General features: G+C 45.3%; 1 protein-coding gene across 1 annotated transcript; it reads left to right on the top strand.

The window, feature by feature from the left end:
- The first annotated feature begins 2,368 nt into the window (after positions 1–2,368).
- LOC149259468 (uncharacterized) lies at positions 2,369–3,160 on the top strand. The gene is made up of 2 exons (XM_089454228.1): positions 2,369–2,798; positions 2,880–3,160. Exons 1-2 carry the CDS (start codon positions 2,369–2,371, stop codon positions 3,158–3,160), a joined length of 711 nt encoding a protein of 236 aa, XP_089310354.1.
- The last annotated feature ends 21,045 nt before the right edge of the window (positions 3,161–24,205 follow it).

The following is a 24,205-nucleotide window of genomic DNA, read 5'->3' as shown; positions in this document are numbered from 1 at the left end:
TAATGATCATCCACAAAATCGCAACCTGGACCATAAACAGACAGGGATCCAGGGTCTTGCGCTCCGTCCCGATCCGAACAAAGTACAAGTTCAAGCATGTGAATACATGGGTTGAAGTCGAACATGCATGAACATCGTCTGATTACCAGTCAATGATGAAAACTGTTAACAGACGCGAGAGGTACCACCAATAATGACAATGGCCCTCAAGGTACTATAGGTACAATCCGCGGCATGTGAATCAATGAGCTGGTGTCGAACACCCACGGAATCATTCGATCGGAGGCCAATGATGTAAACCTCGCGTCGAACACGAAGAACCTGCCATTAGGGCATGCAGGCTCTAAGGCACCTGAAGGGAGTCTCTAAGTCACCTTCCCGGATAATGAGCTGAAGTCGACAGGAAGTGACCTTGATCGAAGGTGGGCCATAATGATTCCCACATCATCGATGCGAGACAGAGGAAAAAATGATTTGTGTGAGATAGCAGATGAGGTTGTATTATTGCAGAGGTCAACTTCTCTTGAACATATCGGCGGCACTGTAGCGGGTTTGGCAGTATTTGACATCAAATGAGCAGAGGGTATAGTAATAATGGCAATGGGCAGATGAGAGGTCGAATAAGATAACCCAAACCCACGGAGGCCAGTGAAAAGCAAGATGAGATGGTCCCACCCAGACACGAAGCAGAAGAGTGCCATGTTCAAGAGCGACATACTGCCGACACGACTATGATTACAGTTCCATTTTCCCCACCATTTCTGGCAGGTACCCCGGTTATTTTTGGATGACAAGCTTGACGGGGATAGCATATGCTTGAAGAGTGTCATTTCGACAATACCCGATGTCATCAAGTGTTTAACGAGCCTGACAAAGGAAAAACTCGGCGTCTTTTCTTGTTTAGAGAGCCTGAAAAGACAGCAGAAAAGAAGACTCCAGGGGGGTCCTTTTTCGTACAGTTGTGTCTCTCGAGCCCGAAAAAGTATAAAACAATGCTCGAAAGAACCGCCCGACCATTACGATCGAGGAGTACTTTTCGTAAATAGTGCTTTTGACCCGAAAAAGTAAAAAAGCGGTCGAAAACACGTCGTTTTAGGGCCCATAACGAGTGCGAAACGACAAACACCCGGCGATCCTTTTAAGTTACACGGTCTGAAAAAGAGCTTAAAATGACCGCCTCTCGTTCCCTTTAACGAGCTGAAAGGAGGCTCGGCCATCTTTTCTTGTTTTATGTCGGAAAAGAGCTCAAAGACGACATTGTTGGGACCAAGTGATTTCAGGACCATGATGATTTTCACCTTTTATTCGAACCTGCACAAGAGCACTACCCGCATAAATCCATTCGATATGTGTAAAAAAAACATATTAAAACATGCATTTGATAAATCTAGGGCTAATTTTATGGCAAAAGATGGTAGAAACCCAAAAATATGGATATTTATGAGTTGTTACTATAAATAGGGGGGGGGTGAAAGATCATTTTTACCATTTTACCATTTTGGGACGTGAAGGACGTGGAGAAGCCAGAAAGTTGACGGAGTGATTTCCAGCCCATACGGACACCATTTCGCGAGCCGCTTCTTCCAGGTAGGTTCTCCTCTCCTCGCCCTGCATTTTGATCATATTTGGTAGAATTTTAGCGGTTGAATTTGCCCAATCGGGCGAATTCTTGGTGCATGGATGCGCTCTCGGTCAGCGCGGATATCCCACGCGGGTCCGCGCTGGCCGAATTAGGACAAAACGTGACCAACTTCGGGTCAGCGCGGAAAACCCGTGTTCTTCCGCGCTGACCTCGAAAAATAACGAAGGGCTGCCATGGCCAGCGCGGCTGTTTTTAAAACAGCCGCGCTGGCGCGGAATTTTTTTTTTTGTTTCAATTTGAACGTGAAAAATCCTATGCCAGCACTTCTAATTTCTTTTCATGGTTTGTGCAGGACGTAATGGCTTTCCAATGGCAGGAAAGAGTGCACGATGTCGAAGATATTGCTGCTTGGGCCAATGTGGATTGCTGCAATGCCATGCGGGCTTGCGGTTTTATGAAATTTTTCCTCACACCTCGCCTAAGAGCTCAGCATGATCTTCTCGAGCTACTGATCAGGGCATGGAACCCGGTGGATATGAAATTCACTATCCGGGGCCAAGATATCGAATTTGACCACATGGATATCTTCTTTTTGACTGGGTTGTCACGCCGGGGTGCGAGGCCCATCATAGAGGGACAGCGACCGGCGGCGGTCCTCTAGATGATCTCATGGCTCGAGTATGCCCGGAGGCTGAGAAGACGAGGAGTGGGAAAGTAGCAATCCCCACAGTGGGAAACATAGTCCTTCGCACCATCCTGTTCATGGTGACCCGGGCAGCGGGAAGCATGGCCAACCACGAGGCTTCAAAGACCCACCTCATGCTAGCTCTTGATTGCCTTGAGCCTACAGTGTTTGATTGGTGCACAGCAGTGACCAACAACATGAAGAGGCAGCTGAGCAACTGTCGTCGCGGGGAGACGAAACAGTTCGGCTACGGGTCTATCTTAGTCCCGCTCATTCTAGAGCGAGTGCCAGCCATGCGGCTGCAGACGATGGCCGTGGATGCTCCTAGGGATCCTCGGGAGACGAGGGCCACACGATGGGCTCGCATCATGCCACGCGGAGGTGGCGGCCGGCCACATGCCTGGGGGACATTCTTCCGGGACTGGCTAGATCAGCAGGTTGTCTTCGTGGAGGACTGGCCATACGCGGGTATGGATTTCCGCAATGACCCTGATATGGTGCTGCCCCCAGGTGAACAGTGGGATGATGCAGGTATAACACTTGACTTTTTTGAGTTTTGTAATGTTTTGGAATTTTTTATGTACATGTCCTAATAAATGTCATGGTATGCAGATGTGGGGCCCACTAGACCGATTGGCCTGGCTGCCACGGCACGGAGAGAAGGACAGGGGGCCGGGGCTTTGGCCTTAGTCCCTCCAGGGGTTGACACATCAGAGACTGTGGCTCGCAACCTTGAGGGGTTGCTGGAGGGAGTGCCTGACTACCAGGGGGTCGAAGAGGTCCCCTTACAGCATCAGATCCATACAGTGGGGGTGGAACCCAGGGTGCACCGTCTTCTGAGGCGGGTAGCACGAGCAGCTGTGTACTACAGAGAGCATCATCCAGCCGAATAGTCGCCTAGGCTTTATTTCCACTGTTATTTTGAGACACATGACTCAGACGTACTGATATTTTGGACATATACACTTATTTTTGAGCGCCTTAGTGCGCCACACGATATATATATATATACATACCGGTTTTTGGATGGATCATTGTTACATGTGATGATGTTTTGTTTATGTTATGCAATTGTTCAGTACAACTGTGATCTTATGTATGAATTTGCACGACACATGACCCATGAATTTTATATTTTTTAATGCAAGCTTAAAAGCACACATATGCAAACTATGCTTGAAATGATTTATTTACATATGCTTTACTCTATTATGCTTTCTATGTCTTCTTGCATGATGTTATCTGTTCCGCAAATGTCTGTCTAACACATGATTTGCCAATGCATCAGTCAATGTGTTTAATCGTCTCGGAATATGCTGATATGTAATATAATCAAAGTTCCGTTCCAACAATCTTACACGTAGGTACAACCTTAGTATGCGTTGGTCTCTGACGGAATATCGCCCGTTAAGTTGATGGACGACCAGCTGGGAGTCCAGGTTCACCACTAATTCTCGGATGCCGAGGTCAACCGCTTCGGCAAGTAATTCAATTACAGCGCTGTATTCGGCAACGTTGTTAGTGGTACGACCTAGGCAGACACCCTGAAGGTCTAACAATTCTCCGTGAGGATCGTAGATCACCCACGCCGCAGATGACAAATTGCAAGTACTACGGCAGGCGCCATCAGCGAAACCAACATAAGGTGCACTAGACATCTGCACAAGAAGAAGAAAACACAATAAGAGGCAAACACGCTTTCACACCAAGGCAAAAACGAAAACATGCACAACACACAAAACACACGTATATACAAAGTGAGTGCGCGAAGTTATGCATAATATTTCTTCAGATACAGCCCGTTGCGGGGCTTGTCAAGAGGATTTCCTTCATAATCAATCAACTCATATGCGCCCTTTTGTAAAACTCTTTTCACGATGTAGGGACCTAACCACATGGATTCGAGTTTTCCTGCCCCCAGCTTATCCTTAGCTTGATCGTAGAGCAGTACTAAGTCTCCCTCAACAAAGGAACGAGGATGAATATTCTGGTCGAAGTGAGTCTTGACTCTCTTCTTCTGTGCTTCGATAGCCAGAGAAGCCAAACGACGAGTCTCGTCTAACCGTTCTAGGTAAAGAAGCCGTTCCTCCACCGGAGTGGTGTTGGGAAGCAACTCGACAGCTAATTTTAATGAAGGAATCTCGCATTCGACGGGAAGGGTAGCCTCCAGTCCATAGACCAGTTGAAACGGGGTGAAACCGGTGGCATCCTTCACAGAAGTCCGGTAGGCCCACAAGGCTGGGAAAAGCATAAGATGCCAGTTCGACTTGTGTGTATTGACGGTGCGTTGAAGCATGGTGATCAAAACTTTGTTCACGGCTTCGACTTGACCGTTCGATTGAGGATAGTACGGTGACGAACTATCTTGGCGCAAGCCTAGCTGGGTCGTTAATTCCGTCATCATATGATTTCGGAAATGCTTTCCGTGATCTGTAACAATAGCCTGAGGGACTCCGAAACGAGTGATAATATGGTTGAATACAAACTGCGCCGCTGTATGACCGTCTTCGTTTAATGTAGGCATCGCTTCGGCCCACTTGGTGAAATAATCCACAGCAACGATAATGTACCCATGCCCCCCGGCCGAACGAGGGTTACAGGACGTATAATCGATGCCCCATTTTGCAAATGGACCTACGGTTACGACAGGGTGCAGTGGTGCAACAGGTGCACGCATCTTCCGGTGGTAAACCTGGCACTCGTGACATGCACGTACAGCAAGGATGCAATCCTTGAAGATAGAAGGCCAGAAATAACCAGCGCGGAGGATCTTCTGAGCGGTAGCATATCCGGACATATGGCCGCCACAAGCGCCGGAGTGGCAGTCATTCAAGACTCGCTCAGCCTCCTCAAGGGTTAAGCATCGGCGAAGAACAGAATCGACGCCGAGGCGGTACAGGGTATCGCCCAAAATGCGGTATGGTTGAGCTTGGTGACGAATTCGTCGTCGAGCATCTTTCGATGTGTTGGGACGAAACGAAGACGTTTGTAGATATACGATAATGTCCCCGTACCACGGGTCGAGAGTGCTGATGAGAAATAGCGTTTCATCCGGAATATGTTCCTCTGAACGAGATGGTGTAGACTGAGATGGTAAGGAGCAGAGCAGTTCGGCGAAGACCAGCGATTTCTTAGACTTGGCTGCAGTGAATTCCAAGTCGAACTCTTGGAGGATTACGATCCACTTTGAGTATTTGCCCCCAGCAACTGACGTGACAAAATATAGGTCATGGGGTTGCAATCAGAGATCACGGTCGTCGTGCGCAACAGGATGTAATGACGGAAACGTTGGACGGCACAGACAGCTGCCAATGCCAACTTCTCGACGTATGCATAGCGAGTTTCCGTATCCAGAAGGTTGCGGCTAAGATAATATACAACATGCTCGGTGCCATCATCGTCGTCTTGCACTAAAACCATGCCGATGGTGGTATCGGCGGCGGCCAAATAAAGGGTGTAGTCACGGTGGTAATTTGGAGGTCTTAGGAGCGGAGCTGAGACCAGAAGGTCTTTAAGACGCTCAAAAGATTGTTGAGCGATAGCGTCCCAGCGAAAGGGCGTGTCTCGCTTCAATAATCGCGTGAAACCCTTAGCCACCTCGGCATAATTTGGGATGAATCGTCTGAGAAAATTGGCTTTCCCTTGCAAGCTCTGTAACTGCTGTAAAGAGGCAGGGGGAGGAAGATTCAAAATGGCCTCGACCTTAAGGGGATCCAGACGGATACCTTCCCGGGAGACGATAAACCCGAGCAGTCGGCCAGATTCTACGCAGAAGACACACTTATGCGGATTGAGTCGAATACGGTAGTGTCGACAGCGGAGAAAGATTTCGCGTAAATGAGATGGATGGTCTTGACGTTTAGCTGAATGAGCTGGTAGGTCATCCAGGTAAGGCTGTACGATGTGTCGGATATCATGAAAAGCATACGACATCGCACGCTGGAAAGTGGCACCGGCATTTTTGAGACCGAAAGGTAGCTTCTTGTAAGCGAAGGTGCCCCAAGGACAAATGAAAGCAGTCTTGTGCTGGTCTGCGGGGGCTATGTTGATCTGGTTGTAACCAGAGAAGCCGTCCATAAATGAATAAATTTCGCTTCCTGCGCAATCGTCGATAAGCTGATCAATAAAAGGCGTAGGAAAGTTATCTTTTGGACAGGCGCGATTGATGTCGCGATAGTCAACACAAACCCGAATAGTACCCTGTTTTTTATTCACAGGGACTATATTAGATACCCATTCCGTGAGAGGAATGGCATAGATGAAACCAGCTCGAAGGAGTTTTTCAACTTCGGCCTTGATGGCTGCAGCCTTTCGAGGGTGCACTGGGCGTAAACGCTGACGAGCAGGCTTAGCGCCGGGATAAGTAGGGATTTCGTGCTCCACGATACTGGGGTCAATGCCGGGCATTTCCTCGTAAGACCATGCGAAAACGTCACGGAATTCACGAAATAAATCGGTATAAAGTTGAATTTCCTCAGGAGTGCATGTGACTCCAATATAAATATTTTCGACAACCCCTGTTTTGACAGAGATGTCGATAGCCAGAGTTTGCGTAATGTTACCCATGTTTCCTTCCGAAGACACTTGATACAACTGAACAGGCGTTTGGAGAGGGATAGATGGGACACATGAAGCAAACCGCTCGAGACATGTGGCCATTTCCGAATGAGGAGGGAGAAATGAAGAGCGATGGTGGTAATCTGACCAAGGGAGCTCCTCGGGAGACATAGTCTCAATGATAGCCTCGTCGGAGGGAAATGATTCCTTCAGGGGATCCGAAGTGGCCTCTCCTCCCAACCAAGGGAAGCGGTCATATGAATCGGGAACGCTGCTTGGAAAAGCAGGTTCAGGAGGTGGAGCCGATGCAGCGACTATCTCGATGTAGTTGAGCTCGGCGGGACTCAACGGCATCATCTCGCCCCAAGAGTCTTCCTGATTCAAGGGAGGGAGAACCCATGGATCGGAACGCACTGCGATCATGTTAACGGAGGCGAGATTTGGAGGTGGGAGGGGAAAGACTCCCATCAGGGAGGGATCTTTAAATAATCCAGCACCCACACTCACTAGCGATTTGGAGGTATGCTCTACGAATGGCACATTCCCTTCAGAAGAGGAAGCGAAAAAGGACAGCTGGTCCACTGTGACGATTTTCCCTTGATGGGGAAAACGAACGACACGGAACAAAGAGGAGGCCACGGCTTGCATGGCATATGTCCAGCTTCGTCCAAGGAGGAGGTTGTAAGTGAGATTAGCGTCAACGACTTCAACCTCGACTTCTACCGTTTTCCCTTCTAAAGAGATAGGCAATCGCGGGAGGATACCATATGGACGAGATTCTCTTCCGTCGAAAGCTTCTAGGGTGGTAGGAGACTGGCTCAGAGCAGGAGAACCAATAGCCTTCCAACAAGCAACCGACATGATGCAGGTTGAGGCACCTTCATCAATGACCGTACGATGGATTGTTTTGCCATTGATGAGAACCTGTATAAGGAAGGCCACCTGGTGAGGCAATCTCTGCGTGAAACCCTCGAGATCAAAAGAGATTAAATCCGAATCTGCCGGGTCTATGCCACCAATCGCTGATAGCAGGGACTTCCTCTGGGAGGGGCAGCTCTGGAGGACTTCTAATGCGGACATAGCAGACGGAGCCTGAGCTAAGTCCTCGACAATGCTATAATGCTGTGCAGCACGAGCATTGGGGTTATAAGATGACTTCCTGAGTACACCTTTGGGAGGGGGTCGGGGGATCGTCTCGGTGCTGGGCCGTTCGATGTGAAGGGGACCAGAACTGGACGGAGGAGCGCTGGAGGGAACTTCCGGCTCCTTCCCGGCTGAAGATGGATAATCTTTCGCTCGAGTTGTAACATGGATGGGGATGGTTCCAGCCATGAACACCTGAGAACCGAACGAGGAAGAGGATTGAGAAGGATCTGCCACCTGATGCGTCTGCTGGGACGGGAAAGGCTCTTTAAGCACGGCAGGGGACCCTGGAGCACCTTTCAAAAGCCGACTAACCTCGGACCGCCTGGGGCAATCCTTGGTGTAGTGATCCTCCTCGCAAATGAGACAAGGATACTTAGGCTTCCGTTTGGCTCCTTCCTCGGAAGGAGGTTTAGGAGGGTTCTGCTTGGGCTGTCCAGATTTTTCTTTGGCCTTTCCTTTCTTTTTGCCTTTCGAGGATTTGTCTGCCGCGGTGGACTGAACGGCATTTACCTCGGAGGTATTCCCAGGAATAGATTGGCTCTGAGAAGCATTCTCGTTAGAGGCATTTTGTTTCTGCTTCCCAGGATTCGCGGTCGATTTCTTAGATGATGAATTTACGGAACCGATGACTCCATCAACAGAAGGCTTTGGTGGAGCTTTGGGTTGTCCGGGCCTCGGGGCATCTGGCAAATACTCATACAAAGTACCTGACTGAGAATACACTAAGTCCAGGTATTGAGCTCGCGCGATTGCTTGCTCCTCAGTTACACACGCCCCCATTGCGATATCTTTGGCAATTTTAGGGACAAAGGACGTGGTAAACCAGTCGGTCAGGAGTTGATCAGGGATCCAAAATTTAATCAAGCGACGGCGCCTTCTCCATTCATGTATATGATCGGAGATGTGCGTCGCCGTATCCTGTTTTAGAGACGTGAGAAGATGGGTCCCAGTCTCGTACCGAATGGGTAACTGAAAATGAGTTAAAAAGGCCATAGCCAACGAGTTAAAATCTGAAAACATGCCGCGATTGAGTTCGATGTACCATTTAGCAGCTGAACCAGTGAGAGTCCTCTGGAAGAGGCGAAGTCGGATAGAATCATCAAGCCATGAGTTAGATGAGCACCAAAGGTGATAAGTCATTACATGGGCCTGAGGATCCTCTCCGGCTTTGCCGTCGAATTTTGGACAGTCACCTGGTATTTTGGTTGGAACCGGTGGCCAATATGGATTATGCAAGATAGGGTCATTTGTTAACTTGGACACATCAGGTAGTTCCAACGTTGCCAAAAATGGTAGCTGCGGGTTGAAGGACATCTGTGGCTGCGGATTCGAGGCGATATTAGGGTTCCACCCAGATTGGGGTTGCCCCCACGAACTTTGTCCGGACGGGCCCGGCCCAAAAGGACCCGGCGCGTAGGAATTTTGTCCCGATGGACCTGGTCCAAAAGGACCTGGCGCATAGGGAGTTTGTCCGTATGGATTTTGGCCATATGCGGACGGCTGTCCCTGTATCTGCCCCCCAGCTCCCCATGTATTAGCAGCTTGCCCGACAGGTTGGCCATATTGATAATTTTGATAAGGGGTGACCTGTGGTTGCTGATAATTTTGATAAGGAGCATACTGATTTTGCCCCTGGGGCTGCTGGTAGCCAGATGACTGCTGGGTCCCATACGGAGCCTGGTAGGCAGGCTGCGTTTGGTACGAGGGTTGATAACCTGTTTGAGTTTGAGGCCCAGAGTAATGTCCTTGAACCGGCTGGGGTTGAACCATATGTCCCGAAGGTTGACTTGGTCGGATTCGAGATGGACCTGGTTGGCCAGCAGGGTAGCCGTGCTGGGCACCAGGTTGTCCATGTGCCACCAAGGGTTGTCTTTGCGGAACGGGTGGTCGAATTGGCTGGATAGCTGGTTGACGCCGAGGTTGGCCAGCTTGTCCAGGTTGACGATGAGGGTGGACAACGGGTTGATTTGGCTGTATAGACGGTTGGCCCGTTTGTCCCCCAGCGTGACCAGCTTGAGAAGAGGGCTGGGCTTGCTGTACGGCAGGCTGCCCTCCTTGGTGTATGGGCTGAGCAGAGGGTTGGCCTTGCTGTATAGCAGGTTGCCCCCCTTGCCCAGAAGGATGAGTGATTTGAGGGGTAGGTTGGCCCTGTTGAACATAGGGTTGTCCACCCTGCCCAGGGAATTGACCAGACTGGGCGGTAGGTTGGCCCTGTTGTACATAGGGTTGTCCACCCTGCCCAAGAGGATACCCTTGCTGGACTACTGGTTGATTTGGAGGATTGTAAACTGAGCCAGTTTGTCCAGAGGGGTACCCTTGCTGGAAACCGAGTTGGCCTTGTTGATAAGAAGGTTGCTCTGGTTGTCCAGTGGGTTGATTTTGATATGGATATGGCGGACCTCCAATGCCCATGGGTTGTTCCTGGTAAGGTTGACCTTGTGGGCCCCCAGATTGTCCTGGGTCAGGCGGGCCATAAAGTGGTTGCCCCTGGGGGGTTTGCAAGTAGAATGGCTGGCCTTGATTGGGTGGTCCTATGGGCTGCCTAGGAGGATCCCGGTTCCCTTTGAACATATGAGTAGCGTGATCGTACGTGACATTCAAGGGTTCCTCGTTTTCTTCGAAAGGGCGATGAGGGAGGCCTGAGATGCTCTCAAGGAACTCACCGTTTTCATCATAGAAAAAGAAGGGACCTTCGTAATCTGGGTCCGTTATGGGTTCCCCAAAAGCATCATACGGTCCTGATCCTGAAATTCCACCAACAAAGGAACCAGCTTGAGGGTTTTCAGACGAGGAAACCGGTACAGCACTGACGACCGGAGTCGAACGTGCTACACAGACAGTAGGTTGAGTGGGAACTGAGGTGACGGGCGTGTTAAGCCCTGTCGTAAGGGGTGTACTAAGGGGCTGCGAAACAAAAGGCCCAGTGGAGGCAACAAGACTAGGATCCCATATAGTTGTAGAAGTCGTTCTAGCGGCATACCTATCCCTCACTGATTGATATCGTGGAGGGAGGGGAGAGGAAGCCGGGATCGGGGTCTCGATGTCTGTGACCACGGGTGTCTCACCGGTGCTGGAAGCTGTCTCATCCATGTGGGAAGAAGACATTGGAGACGACATACCGAGAGGGGTACGGGGGGTATAATCGGGCTCCCAGATGGGATTCCAATCCTCTATGTAATCTTCGTCGCCTGGGGCACGTACGTTGATAGGCTGGATACTCGGAACAATGGGAAGAGTACCGCTTACAACTGGTACCTCTGGGGCAACAGAGGATGGAGAACCTTGTTCACTTAGACCGGGAGTTGATGGGTCAGCCAGGATGACCAGACCCTTTAGAAAACCTAAAGGAAACTAACGACAAAACCCTACTCAAAACTATCGCACTCAAGATCTAAAATAGGTGATGTTATCGTGGCCAAATTAATTTTAAGACACAAGAACCAAACTTGACCTTTTCATGTTTCAGGAGTCGAGAAAAGGACGAAAAGATGACTCCAGTCTCCTTCGAATGTTTAATGAGCACGAAGTGACAAGACGCTCACAGGCACCTTTTCGTTTAGGGAGTCCGAAAAGGATCAAAAGTGACTGCTCTGGAACTCTAGGTAGAGGGTGTGCCAAACTTTTCGCAAAACCACAGAATACTTTTTAGGGTACGGGTGGTCGATCTTCGTGAATGCTGTGTTCACTGCATTGCGAATCGTAGGGCGGCCGACTCGGCTTCCTATGGATAAAGGATAAAAGCCTAGTGGGGTCTCCCTATATACGCGACGGTACGTGGGAGCGCAGTCCGTGTTAGACCACTATCGAGTCACAGAAGGAGGAATCACCCAACCTAATGTGAAACAACAGTGACTATGTTTAAAGACGCCGGAACACGTCTCTAACCTAGACCTCTAGATATTTGCGTTTAGTTCCAATGCGTTTTTAGATTCATTTGGTTCATTTTACAGTTGATCTTGAGATTAAGTTTCGATTTCAAGCTCTATCGTATGTTCGCTCACAATTACCTAGATGCAATCTACATGCCAAAGAATTCCGTTTTGTTCGATGAATTCTAGCTACGAGAGGGCAAGGAATTTTTAACCAAACAAAACAAGTACAATCAAACAAGCAACTTAATGCAACTAAAGCGAAGAAAGGAAATTTTTCTTTTGAAGATGCAAACCAACAAAATGTTCTTTTCCTTTTCAATTTTTTAAAGCAAAGCTACTAGTTTGATTTCTTTTCAATGACACAAAGCACCTAAATGAATTTGGAGGAACCGGAACACCAAGTAAACTACTTAATGAAAGCACACAAAGTTCCCAAAACACTCAACCAAAGCTTCCAAATCAAAGGAAAACAAAATTCCGCACGAGCTATGTGATCTAAGCTCTTGCAAGACAAGCAAGGATTGCAAGCAAGGAGGAAGCGAAAAACCACTCAGAAACACAATCCAAACACTCCAACAATCACTGAACAAGTGCATAAACAAATCTGAAATCGGCTGGTCGAACAAGCAAACAAGATCCCTACGGTAGGCTTGACACACACACGGCCTCTAGATGTCCTAGGGCTAGAGTGTGAAATCAATGGAGAAAAGCGAACACCCGAAGGACGAGAGTCACAACCAGTCAACTAGAGACCCAACACAATCCAGCAATTGCAAAAGTAACGATGGAAACACGAACCAAGCAGCGAAAGCAAAAAGGGAAGGTATTTGCAAACTTAAGAACTGAGCAAAAACGGAACCCTATGGAACCAAGCTCCGCAATCAAGCAGTTCAGAGTTCAGACAATGAAAAACAAGTCATCAGACAGGTGGAGAGAAGAAGGGAAAGTCACAGCAAGAGGTTCAAGAGGCCAATTTGGTCAAAAATGAATTTTACAGGATCAGCGCGGGTAGCCTTCAGCAACTCGGCGCTGACAGGGGGAGGCCTGTAGCAACTTTGCGACGTCAGCGCGGAATGACAGGGATAAAGCGCGCTGTCTCAGAAAAACGAGGTCAGCGCGGAAAGAAAGCACACAGACGCGATGACAAAAACCACAAAGAAGCGGGGCCGCGATTCCAGCGCGGAAGGACACGAATAAAGCGCGCTGTCTCTGAAAACGAGGTCAGCGCGACTGTTAGACGTACAGGCGCGATGGATAGAAAACCAACGAACAGGGTCGCGATGTCAGCGCGGCTGTTCGGAATTAAAACGCGCTGAGAGCAAAAACAAGCAAGGCCAAAAATAAAAGCTCCCCAAACCAAAGGCAAGAGCCTTTTAACAATAAAAATGCTTCCCAGAAATACCCAGAAAGTTCATAAGCAAAGAGACAATCCCAAAAACTCGAAAAGAGATCAATCAAAGCCAAACACAAAAGTGGACTCAAGAGACAAAAAGGCTGGTCCCCAGTGGAGTCGCCAAATTGTTGGAGAGGTAAATCCCCTCTACGGATAGAGGCGATCCCTACTAGCCCAGCAGGGGTCTAGCAACAATCACACAATGCTGCTACGCATGTTCCTAATTACAATTAAACAAGAGGTAAAGAGCACCTACTTGGATTCCTGCGCTGTCGTTTGACGAAGAGATGTTGCCTTCTCTCCTCCGCTTCGGCTGGTCACAATCCTCCGCGATCTCCGCGAATAGATACCTGCACACACGAAGGGGGAAACAAACGCAAGCGTGAAATCTAGTAAAAGCAACCATACATCAGTCAGAAAAGATGTAATTCACATTTAACCATTGCATAAACAAATGAGAATGGAACAATAATAGCAGTCATCTATTATTAATCAGAATAGAGAAGAGTACAACCAAATGTTCTGACGTCGGTAACCTTCTCAGGAGGGGCCAGTCAGCATGTATCTCAAGCATTCACCTTTGAGGATGATTCTCCCAAGACAAACAACTCTCTCTCTCACACAAATAGCACAAAACAACCTTCCCTAAGCAATCAATCACTTCCACACCTAGCACACCAAACCTATAGCAGCAATCTGAGCACTACAAGCTCTGTACAATCCAAGCTATTCCAAGCTAAGTCTAACTAGCTGCTCATGGTAATGGTGAGAGTTTATATAGGAGAAGGAGCCTCCTAAAAGGGTGGAAGGATGAGCTTATCCTTGAGGGAAATGGTTGCAAAGGGTCGAACAGACCTGCCATAGAAGGGAGTCGACATTCACAAAGCTAACAACCAAGCCTGGAGTTATCTGGAAGGCTGGTTGTTTGAACAAATTCGCCCAAACTGGATCAACGCGGATTATGAGGCAACTGACGCGATGTCGCCGCGTTCACATAACTAGGACAGTCATGTCAGCGCGGAAGAACACGGGAAAGGCGCGCTGGCTACCAGCGCGGAAAAGTGATGTCATTCCGAGCTGGCGGCGCGCGGGATACACTATGGAGCGCCAATCATCGCGGGTATTTTGCAAACAGACGCGCTGGTGAATAAAACTTTAGGAAAATGGGTTTTTTGGGCCAGTTCAGAAGGCATGAAGCTTAGTGATTGGCACAGCAGGGTGACTGACAGGACGGCAGTGACAAATTACTGTGTAACAGGGATCATAGGGAGAAATAAAATATTTTAACTTAAAAACTCTACCCTTCCCATGTTGGAAAACATTAGGTAGATAATGTAACTTAATTAGGTAAAAAGGGGAAAGAGGGACATAAATGTAAGGATAAATATTAATCCTAAAATAGTTAAGCCTAATTAAGAGAAGAGGGTGGTGAATTAAAATAAGATTAATAAATTAAATTTTAGAGAAATTTAGAGAACCTCCATGTGGCAACAACCAACATAAGAATATCCATCTAAGAGACAAATTGAGTTAAATTAGGGAGTAGATAGGGGATCAAATCCGTGACTTATCAATTGACTTAAGTAATGAACACAAATTAAGGAATAAAAGGGGGATCAAGAGACAACTACGAGAAAAAATAGGAATCTTGTTGAGGTGAGGAAAAATATTATTTTTAAATTAAAATTTAAGTAAATAATTTTGGATATCCTTGATGAGAGAGTGACACATGGGTGTGTGAATAATCAAACTATTGGATTAACAAAAATAGTTAATTATGCTTGAAATGCCAATTGTCACCTATGAGGACTCCTATAAAATAAGGGGCAGGCCATGGGAGAAAGGAATTTTTTTCTTTACCCTATTGTTGGATGGATGAGACTATGTCAGAGTAGTGACTACGAGCTATAGTGAGTTTGGTGAGGTAGAGGACTTTAGAGAGGGGAATCTTGAGCCAAAGAGTGCTCTCCTCTACTAGCTAATACATTCCTCCATTGTACAACCCCATTGCAGCTCGGGGGTCCGCGGGGAAGGAGAGTACCCAAGGAGTAGGCTAAGAGGTCAATTAGTGGGTCACTGCATTCGGAATAAGCACATCGACATTCACACTCAGAGGCGAGCGACAACAAAGGAAGGCAAGTAGAAGCAAGTCAAGTTTGAATCTCGTCTTCTGGTGAACGATACCTATGTTGTTATAATATTCTTTTGTATGACTTCATTATGGCTTTAGTTAATAATATGTAAATTAGATGATATGTTCAATGAAGTGAAATTCAGGGATGTTTTATATAGTTCTTAATAAATTTTTGAGTTCCCAATGCTATTTTCTCATGGTTGTATTTTTAGTTTTATTTAAAAAGATAAATAAATAAAATAGGGTTGGTTTCTACACATAGTCACTTCATTCTAGATCCATTTGTTGAGAAATTAAACGAGGATGGTTACCATACCATAAACCAAATCTCTGCTAGTGATTACGTGAGAGGACAACAATATTGGCTCACTTATGAAGAGCTAAATCTAGCGAAGGTATTTATGGAATATTGAGAAAACTACACTAAAACACTAAAGCACCACCTTGTCAATATTGATATGAATGAAGACCTCTTAATCTGGGCCCCTAGCCTAGATGGGGTTTACTCTCCAAAATGTGGATATATCCTTTTGGCACAAAGGATGGGGCCTTTGGAGCCTCCTTAGTGGGGAAAAACGTTGGAAACTAAATTTTCCTCCAAAAGCAAATATCCTTATGTGGCTTCTCATCCAAAATAAAGCTCCCACTTAGGATAAGTAACTTTCCATGGGCCTAACATATGTCCTCTTCGCTTATCTAATTTTGAAGCAATTACACATTTATTTATTAGTTGTATTTTCACTCAAATGATCTAGAAGTAAATTCAAAACCAAGAAGGTCCCTCTTTTTCCTGGCAGAGGGCATCCATTATTCTTGTCTAAAGGAATATATCTCATCAAATCACAAGTTACAACTTGATGACGGAGAAAACTGCCTAAAGGTAGTTTAGCTCCATCTTTATAAAATAATATGCGGACCTATGGGTTATGGCCCACCTATACAAATTGGAAGTGTTTACAATGGTGGATTTTAACAAAAACCTGACCAATCACCAAACAACGCTTTAACACATAATCCGCCAACGAATGCCAGTCCCACTCTGAATGCACAAGACCAGATCCCAAATAAAATAAACCCGCGTCCATAAATTTCTTAGGTCTGCTCAGGCCCAAGCTTTATCGACTTCAATCTCCACCATTGATCTTACCCTTCAATCTGACAATTGATGGTACACTTGATCAACGAAACTAATTGCCGATCCTCCACCGTTTGATCAAGGCATACTTGATCCAACGGTCAACAATGATATTGGATGGGGATCATGGGTGATGTTTAACCACCCTTATGGAGCTGATAAGGAATATAAATCCTTGATCTATAAATGTTCGGGTCCGATTTCGAAATTAGAGTTCGATCACTTTATGACCCGATATCCGTTGGATATAAGAGGCCATCAAATCTACGGTTTGCAGGACTTCAATTAGCACACTAATTAAAATAGGCTTAACCCCCGCAGTTGATTGTGATCTAATAATTTGAATATGAAATTGACGGCTATGGGCAAGTGCGGTAATCCAGCCATGATCAAGAAAATTCGTACTCTCCTACCCCCGCAATTGTTGATCATTGTCTATTTAATAGATCTGTCGATTTGACAATCCAGATCTATTCCTCCACCATTCTTCTTCTGCCATTAATATTCGTTGATATAAACAATCTGACAGATCCCTCTGCGCTTGTTCGCTTATGATGGGATTTACCTTACAACACAAATTAACTCTGTCATACTCTGTCTACACACCCACGACACTCATACAATAGTTAACTCGTTTTATCGTTGGAAAATTTACCTCTTCCAACACATACATCTGAACTATAGGTAAAACATACACATATACATGAAAATCCACATAACACATACATTTCTATTATATACATAATTTGATTACAGGCTAAGGCATTTCAGCCTTAGGCACAAATTCTCCTTCGACTACATTGTATTCTCACTCTTTGTCTATGCTCTCTCTATCTCACAATATAGAACACGTAGGTTCATAGTATATAGAAGTAACTATAGAATCATGGATCATTCTAGATCCATGATCTTCTCCTAAAATCGTTCAAACAAACTCCTAAATCTTTTGTTATGCATACATTGCAAATTAATCACAATTACTTAAGTCTTCTAGAGACTTATCAATTCCATTAATTAGCTATGTTTTAACAGAATTTTGCTCCTGGTTTACATGATTGTCCACGTCTCCTTCTCCATAGTTCTGACTTTGTATTTTGATAAAAGATGGTCAGATGTTCCTGCATCAGACTCCCGAGGCACTAAAATTTATGACCTCCTGGTCATATGCTTCTCCTTCATCCCATAACAATTCTACCCACTTCCTCAATGGAACTGCCTTCATGATCTTTCTGTGAGCTGTAACCTACCTCTGTAGTAACAGTCTTCTTTGCTACACGATACCTCACCAAGCTTCTCTCCTCGAGCTTAGTCTTTTGGCATCTCTCTGTTTCTCTCTTCTGTGGAACCATACAAGCATTTCATGCTCTAGGTTGTTGCATTCTTCTCACCTTCTGCTGCCGCTATCTATACGAAAATGTAAAGACCACGATACACCAGTCTTCAACATAATTGTACCTCCTCCTTTTGCATGCAAAATATTCTTTCTCGCATGAAACCTTTCCCTGCTCTGATACCACTTGATGATAGAGAAAACTGCTTAAAGGTAGTTTAGCTCCATCTTTATAAAATAATATGCAGACCTATGGGTTATGGCCCACCTATACAAATTGGAAGCGTTTACATTGGTGGATTTTAACAAAAATCCGACCAATCACCAAACAACGCTTTAACACATAATCTGCCAACGAACATCAATCCCACTCTGAATGCACAAGACCGAACCCCAAATAAAATAAACCCGCATCCATAAACTTCTCAGGTCCGCTCAGGCCCAAGTTTTATCGGCTTCAATCTCCACCGTTGATCTTACCCTTCAATCTGATGGTTGATGGTACACCGATCAACGAAACTAATCATCGATCCTCCACCGTTTGATGAAGGCATACTTGATCCAACGATCAGCAGCAATATCAAATGGGGATCATGCGCGATTTTTAACCGCCCTTACGGAGCTGATAAGGAATATAAATCCTTGATCTATAAATGTTCGGGTCCGATTTCGAAATTAGAGTTCAATCATTTATGACCCGATATCCGTTGGATATAAGAGGCCATCAAATCTACAGTTTGTGGAACTTCAATTAGCACACTGATTAAAACAGGCTTAACCCCCGCAGTTGACTATGATCTAAGAAGTTGAATATGAGATCTATGGCTATGAGCGAGTGTGGAACTTCAGCCACGATCAAGAAAATACGTACTCTCCTACCCCCGCAGTTGTTGATCACCATTGATCTAATAGATCTATCGATTTGATGATCCAGATATATTCCTCCGCCATTCTTCTTCCGCCATTAATATCCGTCGACCTAAACGATCTGACGGCTCCCTTTGCGCTTATTCACTTATGATGGGATTTACCTTACAGCACAAATTAACTCTGCCATACTCTATCTACACACCCACGACACTCATACAACAGTTAACTCATTTTATCATTGGATCACCATCGATCCTTATAGTGATCGATGGTCAATCAATAACCTGTCACACGAAATTTAACTCTTCCAACACATACATCTGAACTATAGGTCAAACATACACATATAAACGAAAATCCACATAACACGTATATTTCTATTATATACATAATTCAATTACAGACTAAGGCATTTTAGCCTTAGGCACAAATTCTCCTTCAACTACATTGTATTCTCACTCTTTGTCTATGCTCTCTCTATCTCACAATACATAACACGCAGGTTCATAATATATAGAAATAACTATAGAATCATGGATCATTCTAGATCCATGATATTCTCCTAAAATTGTTCAAACAAACTCCTAAATCTTTCGTTATGCATACATGAAAGATTAATCACAATTACTTAATGATGGGGCCAACCCACGTGGTCCCGCCATCTAAATGCCGATGTGTTATGTACTTACGATCTGAACAACAATGTAATTGATTTTGGAAATAAATGTTATTTGATTTTTAATCTGCTTGGGTTACGGCATGGGTACCTTGATGGTCTGCCTGTTGGACAACTGTCCCTCCTCGGGATTTTGCAAAACCCGCCTTGGTTTGGGGTTTTACACCGTTCGCGCTCCTTTGGCTTTCATTGTTACTCCGGTCTTTGGCTCTGCGAGCTCCTGGCGATTCCTTGTAACTTCTGTATTTTCTGTGGTGAGTGTGTGAGTTCTGCCTGCCTGGTCGACGGAGTGGTGTGCTTTTGGTTGCGGTCGTGGTCTCAGTCGTTCTAAGTCTCGGCCTGTATGCTATTGTTTGCTTGGCGAAACCCTGGTAAGGTTTGCATTACGGGATTTGTTTGCATGTGTTTTCGCTGTCACTGTGGTATATATTCGGCTTTAATGTCTGCCTCTGTGTGTTCTGGTCAATGTCTGCCCGTATCTCACAAGGGTTTACAGCTAGTCGAGAGTTGTAAGGTTCATGGTGACATTTGCTTCAGCTCTGGTTCGTTGGCTTCCAAATTCGACAGGTCGTGTGGCATGCTTTGTTCATCCCTCCGTCAACTTAACCTGGTAAGCTTCCGTTCTATGTTGGAATTTTCTTTAGCTGTTTTTTTTTAGACTAATGGCCTGGCTCCTTTGTGAGCAGGGGTTCGTCCGGGTGACAAATTACAGTTATGGCTCGCCTATCAGGTAATGACCCTTGTTTATCTTACTAAATAGCTTCCTTCTCGTTCTCTATTTTTATTTTTGCTGTGGTTGGAACCTAACCCTTCCTCTGTTTGCATTTGTGCAGGTGGAGCCGTTCGTTGGTCTGGATGCCTGGACTTCCAGCTGCCTCGAACAGTATACGGGTAGAATCGTTATGTTGTTCTAACTGTGCTTGGTTGGGTTTTCTGACTTGTAGAGTCTATTTGGTCTTTGTTGGCCTTGTGCCGCTGTCTGTCGTTGGTTCCTTAGTTGTTAAGCTTAGTGGTAGCTTCAAGAGATGAGTTCAAACTCTATGCTGATGGATTTTGTTTATAATCGTGTCAGTTCCCACGTCTGTGAACTGGGTTGGTCTTGTAATTATTTTGAACAGAGAATGTGAATGCTTATACAGACTTTGGATGACTATGTTATAATCCTGTGAATTTATGTGGAAATAAATCTGGAACTGCTCTTATGGTTTTGTTTGCATACATGTTATGAGTGTATACGCCTGAACGCTATGACTGTGTGGCCTACGCTGGTCGTTGTGGCTCTTCATTTGATTAGTTGTCTTTTCGTTCTGGTTCAGAATCTGTAGTGAAAATTTAACAATGTTTACACCATAAAAAGAATGCACAGCATTGAATTGTACAGTATTTGAGGACGCTCGTAGGAATTGTATGTGCACTGAAAAATAATGAATATATTCTTTTCTGTTAATTACTTTTTCACAGTCGAACCCATATTGGGCTTGTTTTCCTCCTTTTGTATCACTGTTCTCGAACAGTTGGATAACTGTTGTTAGTTGTTTTGTTGTCAGTTACAATAGTTATTTCGTATTTGAAACTTATTCATAACTAGCACGTTTTCCTTTGCTTGTATTTAAAACAGTAATATAACTGTTCGGAAACGAATGATTCTAACTAATTACTACTATTCCTAATTAGAAGTCATTACATTATTCTAGGCATTTTAAACAGAAAAGTAAAATAAAAACAACAGATAAAAATAAAGACAGACACGCTGTCCGTCCAGTGAGCCGTGTTCTCTGTCCTTCTCAGAAACCATGTCAACCTTCTTTCCGTCTTCGCCCTGTTAGCCAGATGCTCCTGCATCAGGCTCCTGGGGTAAAAGAAATTCATGGCTCCGTTCCATGAGTTCCTCCACCGAATAACCAACCTTCTGTATCTGCGCCGCGTCGAGCCATGAGCTGTCCTCCATTGGACGGTCTCTCCACTTGACGAGGTAACGCAGATATTCTTTCCTACGTGTCTTCTTGGCTACCTGGGTGCTGAGGATCCCTTCAATCTCATGGGACTGGGCCGAAGGCAATTGTTTCTTCCAAGAACTATCTCCAAATTGGGTGTCCCGTTTTGGCTGTACCACACTATCATCCTCTGCTTGGGCATTATAGGGGAACAGATCCGCCACATTGAAAATAGGTGATATGCCTATGTCAGGTGGCAGCTGAATCTCGTAAGCATTGGCTGAAAATTTACGTAGGATTTTGCAGGGACCAATTTTCTTATATTTTAGCTTATTATACGTGCCCTTAGGAAACCGTTCCCGGCGCAGATGCGCAAGGACCTCATCCCCAACATTAAAATGCACCTCTCGTCGCTTTGAGTCTGCTTGCTGCTTGTATTTCTGTACGCTGTCCTGCAACCTTAGTTTGACTTTTTCATGAAGCTCGCTCATTGCTTCTGCAAAGTCTTCCCCATCCGCGCTTCTCCGTTCCAACTTTCCCAAATCTCGCAGTTCATGTATTCCCCGAGGATGCATGCCATACAAGATCTGAAATGGGCTGTGTCCGGTGCTACGATTGGGTGAATCGTTATAAGCGAATTCTGCCTGGGCGAGAGCTCGATCCCATAACCGCGAATTTTCTCCAGTTAAACTCCGTAATAAGTTCCCCAAGCTTCTGTTCACCACTTCCGTTTGTCCATCAGTCTGCGGATGATACGCAGAGCTGAAGTTCAGTTGCGTGCCCAACTTTTTCCACAGGGTGCGCCAAAAGTGTCCTGTGAATTTTACATCCCTGTCTGAAATGATAGTTCTGGGTAGGCCATGTAATCTAACAACCTCCGTGAAAAACAAGTGTGCCACGTACGTGGCGTCACTAGTTTTCCGGCAAGGAATAAAATGAGCCATTTTTGAAAATCTATCTACCACCACCATTACTGAATCATACCCCCGCTGTGTTCTAGGCAGTCCGAGAACAAAGTCAATGCTGACCGAGTCCCATGGCCTGCTTGGAACAGGTAGTGGTGTGTAAAGTCCAGTATTCTGACTGTGTCCTTTTGACAGTTGGCAGACTTTACACCTGTTTACATATCTCTGTACATCCCTGCTCATTTTAGGCCAATAATAAAAATGTCCGAGTTGCTCCAAAGTTTTGTTGATGCCAAAATGTCCCGCTAATCCGCCACTATGCTTTTCCCGTACAATATTCTCCCTCATTGAACAGTCTGGGATACATAATTGCCCACCTCTGAACAATAATCCTTCCTGTAAATTATAGTCTAACCATGGGCTTGCATTCCTTAATACAGGATTTTGGCAGGCTTCAAAAGCTTCCTTAAAATCTGTGTCGGTTTGGTACAAATCTTTCAAATGTTCGAATCCCAATACCTGTATGCTACTCTCCTGTAAGAGCAAGGCTCTTCTGCTCAAAGCATCTGCCACTTTGTTGGCTTGCCCACTTATGTGTTTTAACACGAAAGTGAAACTCTGCAAGTATTCTACCCACTTGGCGTGCTTATGGTTTAACTTGTGCTGCTGCATTACGTATTGCAATGCCGAATTATCAGAAAACAAAACAAATTCATTGCCCAGCAGGTAGTGCCTCCAATGTTTTAAAGCTTGGACCACTGCATAAAATTCCTTGTCATATGAGGAATATTTCTGTCGGCTTTCATTTAGTTTTTCACTGAAAAATGCCACTGGTCTGTCTTCCTGACTGAGCACAGCGCCAATAGCTGTTCCACTTGCGTCACACCGAACTTGAAAAAGTTTATTGAAATCAGGCAGCCTCAAGATTGGCCTCTCCGTGATCTTCCGCTTCAAAAGCTGAAAACTGTCTTCTGCCATCTTGGTCCAACAAAAAGGCTGACTGGCCTTTTTGATGGTCTCTAACATTGGTGCGCAGATTTCACTGAAATTTCTAATAAATTTTCGATAAAAACTTGCCAATCCGTGGAAACTACGTACCTCAAATAAGCTCTTCGGTGACGGCCAACTTATAATTGCTGCAATCTTCTCGGGGTCCATTTTCAATTCATTTTCTGCAACTACAAACCCCAAATAGACCAGCTCCTTCTGCAGGAAAGTGCATTTCTTTAAGTTTATCAGCAGTTTGTTCTGCTGTAACTTCTCTAACACCTTTCGAACATGTTGAAGATGCTCTCTTTTTGTTCTGCTGAAAATTAAAATGTCATCAAGATAAACTATCACGAACTTGCCAATAAATTCCTTTAACATCTCATTCATCAATCTCATAAAGGTACTAGGAGCATTTCTCAATCCAAATGGCATGACTAGCCACTCGTACAGCCCTTCATTAGTTTTGAAAGTTGTTTTCCACTCATCTCCTTCCATAATTATGATATGATGATAACCACTCTTCAGATCAATCTTTGTAAAATAAGCTGCTCTGTTAAGACAATCCATCATGTCGTCCATCCTGGGTAAGGGAAATCTATATCGAATAGTGATTTTATTAATAGCCCGCGAATCTGTACACATTCGCCATTCTCCACCCTTCTTAGGTGCAAGTACTGTTGGTACTGCACAAGGGCTCAAACTTTCTCTGATCAGTCCCTTATCCAGCAACTCCTGCACTTGTTTACGAATTTCTTCATTGTCTTTCGGACTCATCCTATACGCTGCCTTGTTTGGCAAGCTTGCTCCAGGTATAAAATCAATATGATGGCTAATACTCCTCTTGGGAGGCAACTTATCTGGTAGATCGTCAACTACAATGTCTTGGAATTCTTTCAACAACTCCTGAATTTCTACAGGCAGTTCTGATTTTTCTGTGTTCAGCAACATCGGTCTTGTCCTCCTTACAATTGCATAATTGACCTCATTTTCCTCAAT

This window comes from Pinus tabuliformis, chromosome 6 (genome assembly GCF_031772625.1).
Source record: "Pinus tabuliformis cultivar Carrire ecotype Pingquan chromosome 6, CPIR1, whole genome shotgun sequence".
Lineage (NCBI taxonomy): Eukaryota > Viridiplantae > Streptophyta > Pinopsida > Pinales > Pinaceae > Pinus > Pinus tabuliformis.
The sequence above is the reverse complement of the archived record's forward strand: the minus strand, read 5'-3'. Positions and strand labels throughout refer to the sequence as shown.

Coding starts and splice junctions, on each gene's coding strand:
- LOC149259468 (XM_089454228.1), top strand. CDS start 2,369: ATGGCCAACCACGAGGCTTCAAAGACCCACCTCATGCTAGCTCTTGAT. Junction 2,799..2,879: donor TGAACAGTGGGATGATGCAG/GTATAACACTTG, acceptor CATGGTATGCAG/ATGTGGGGCCCACTAGACCG.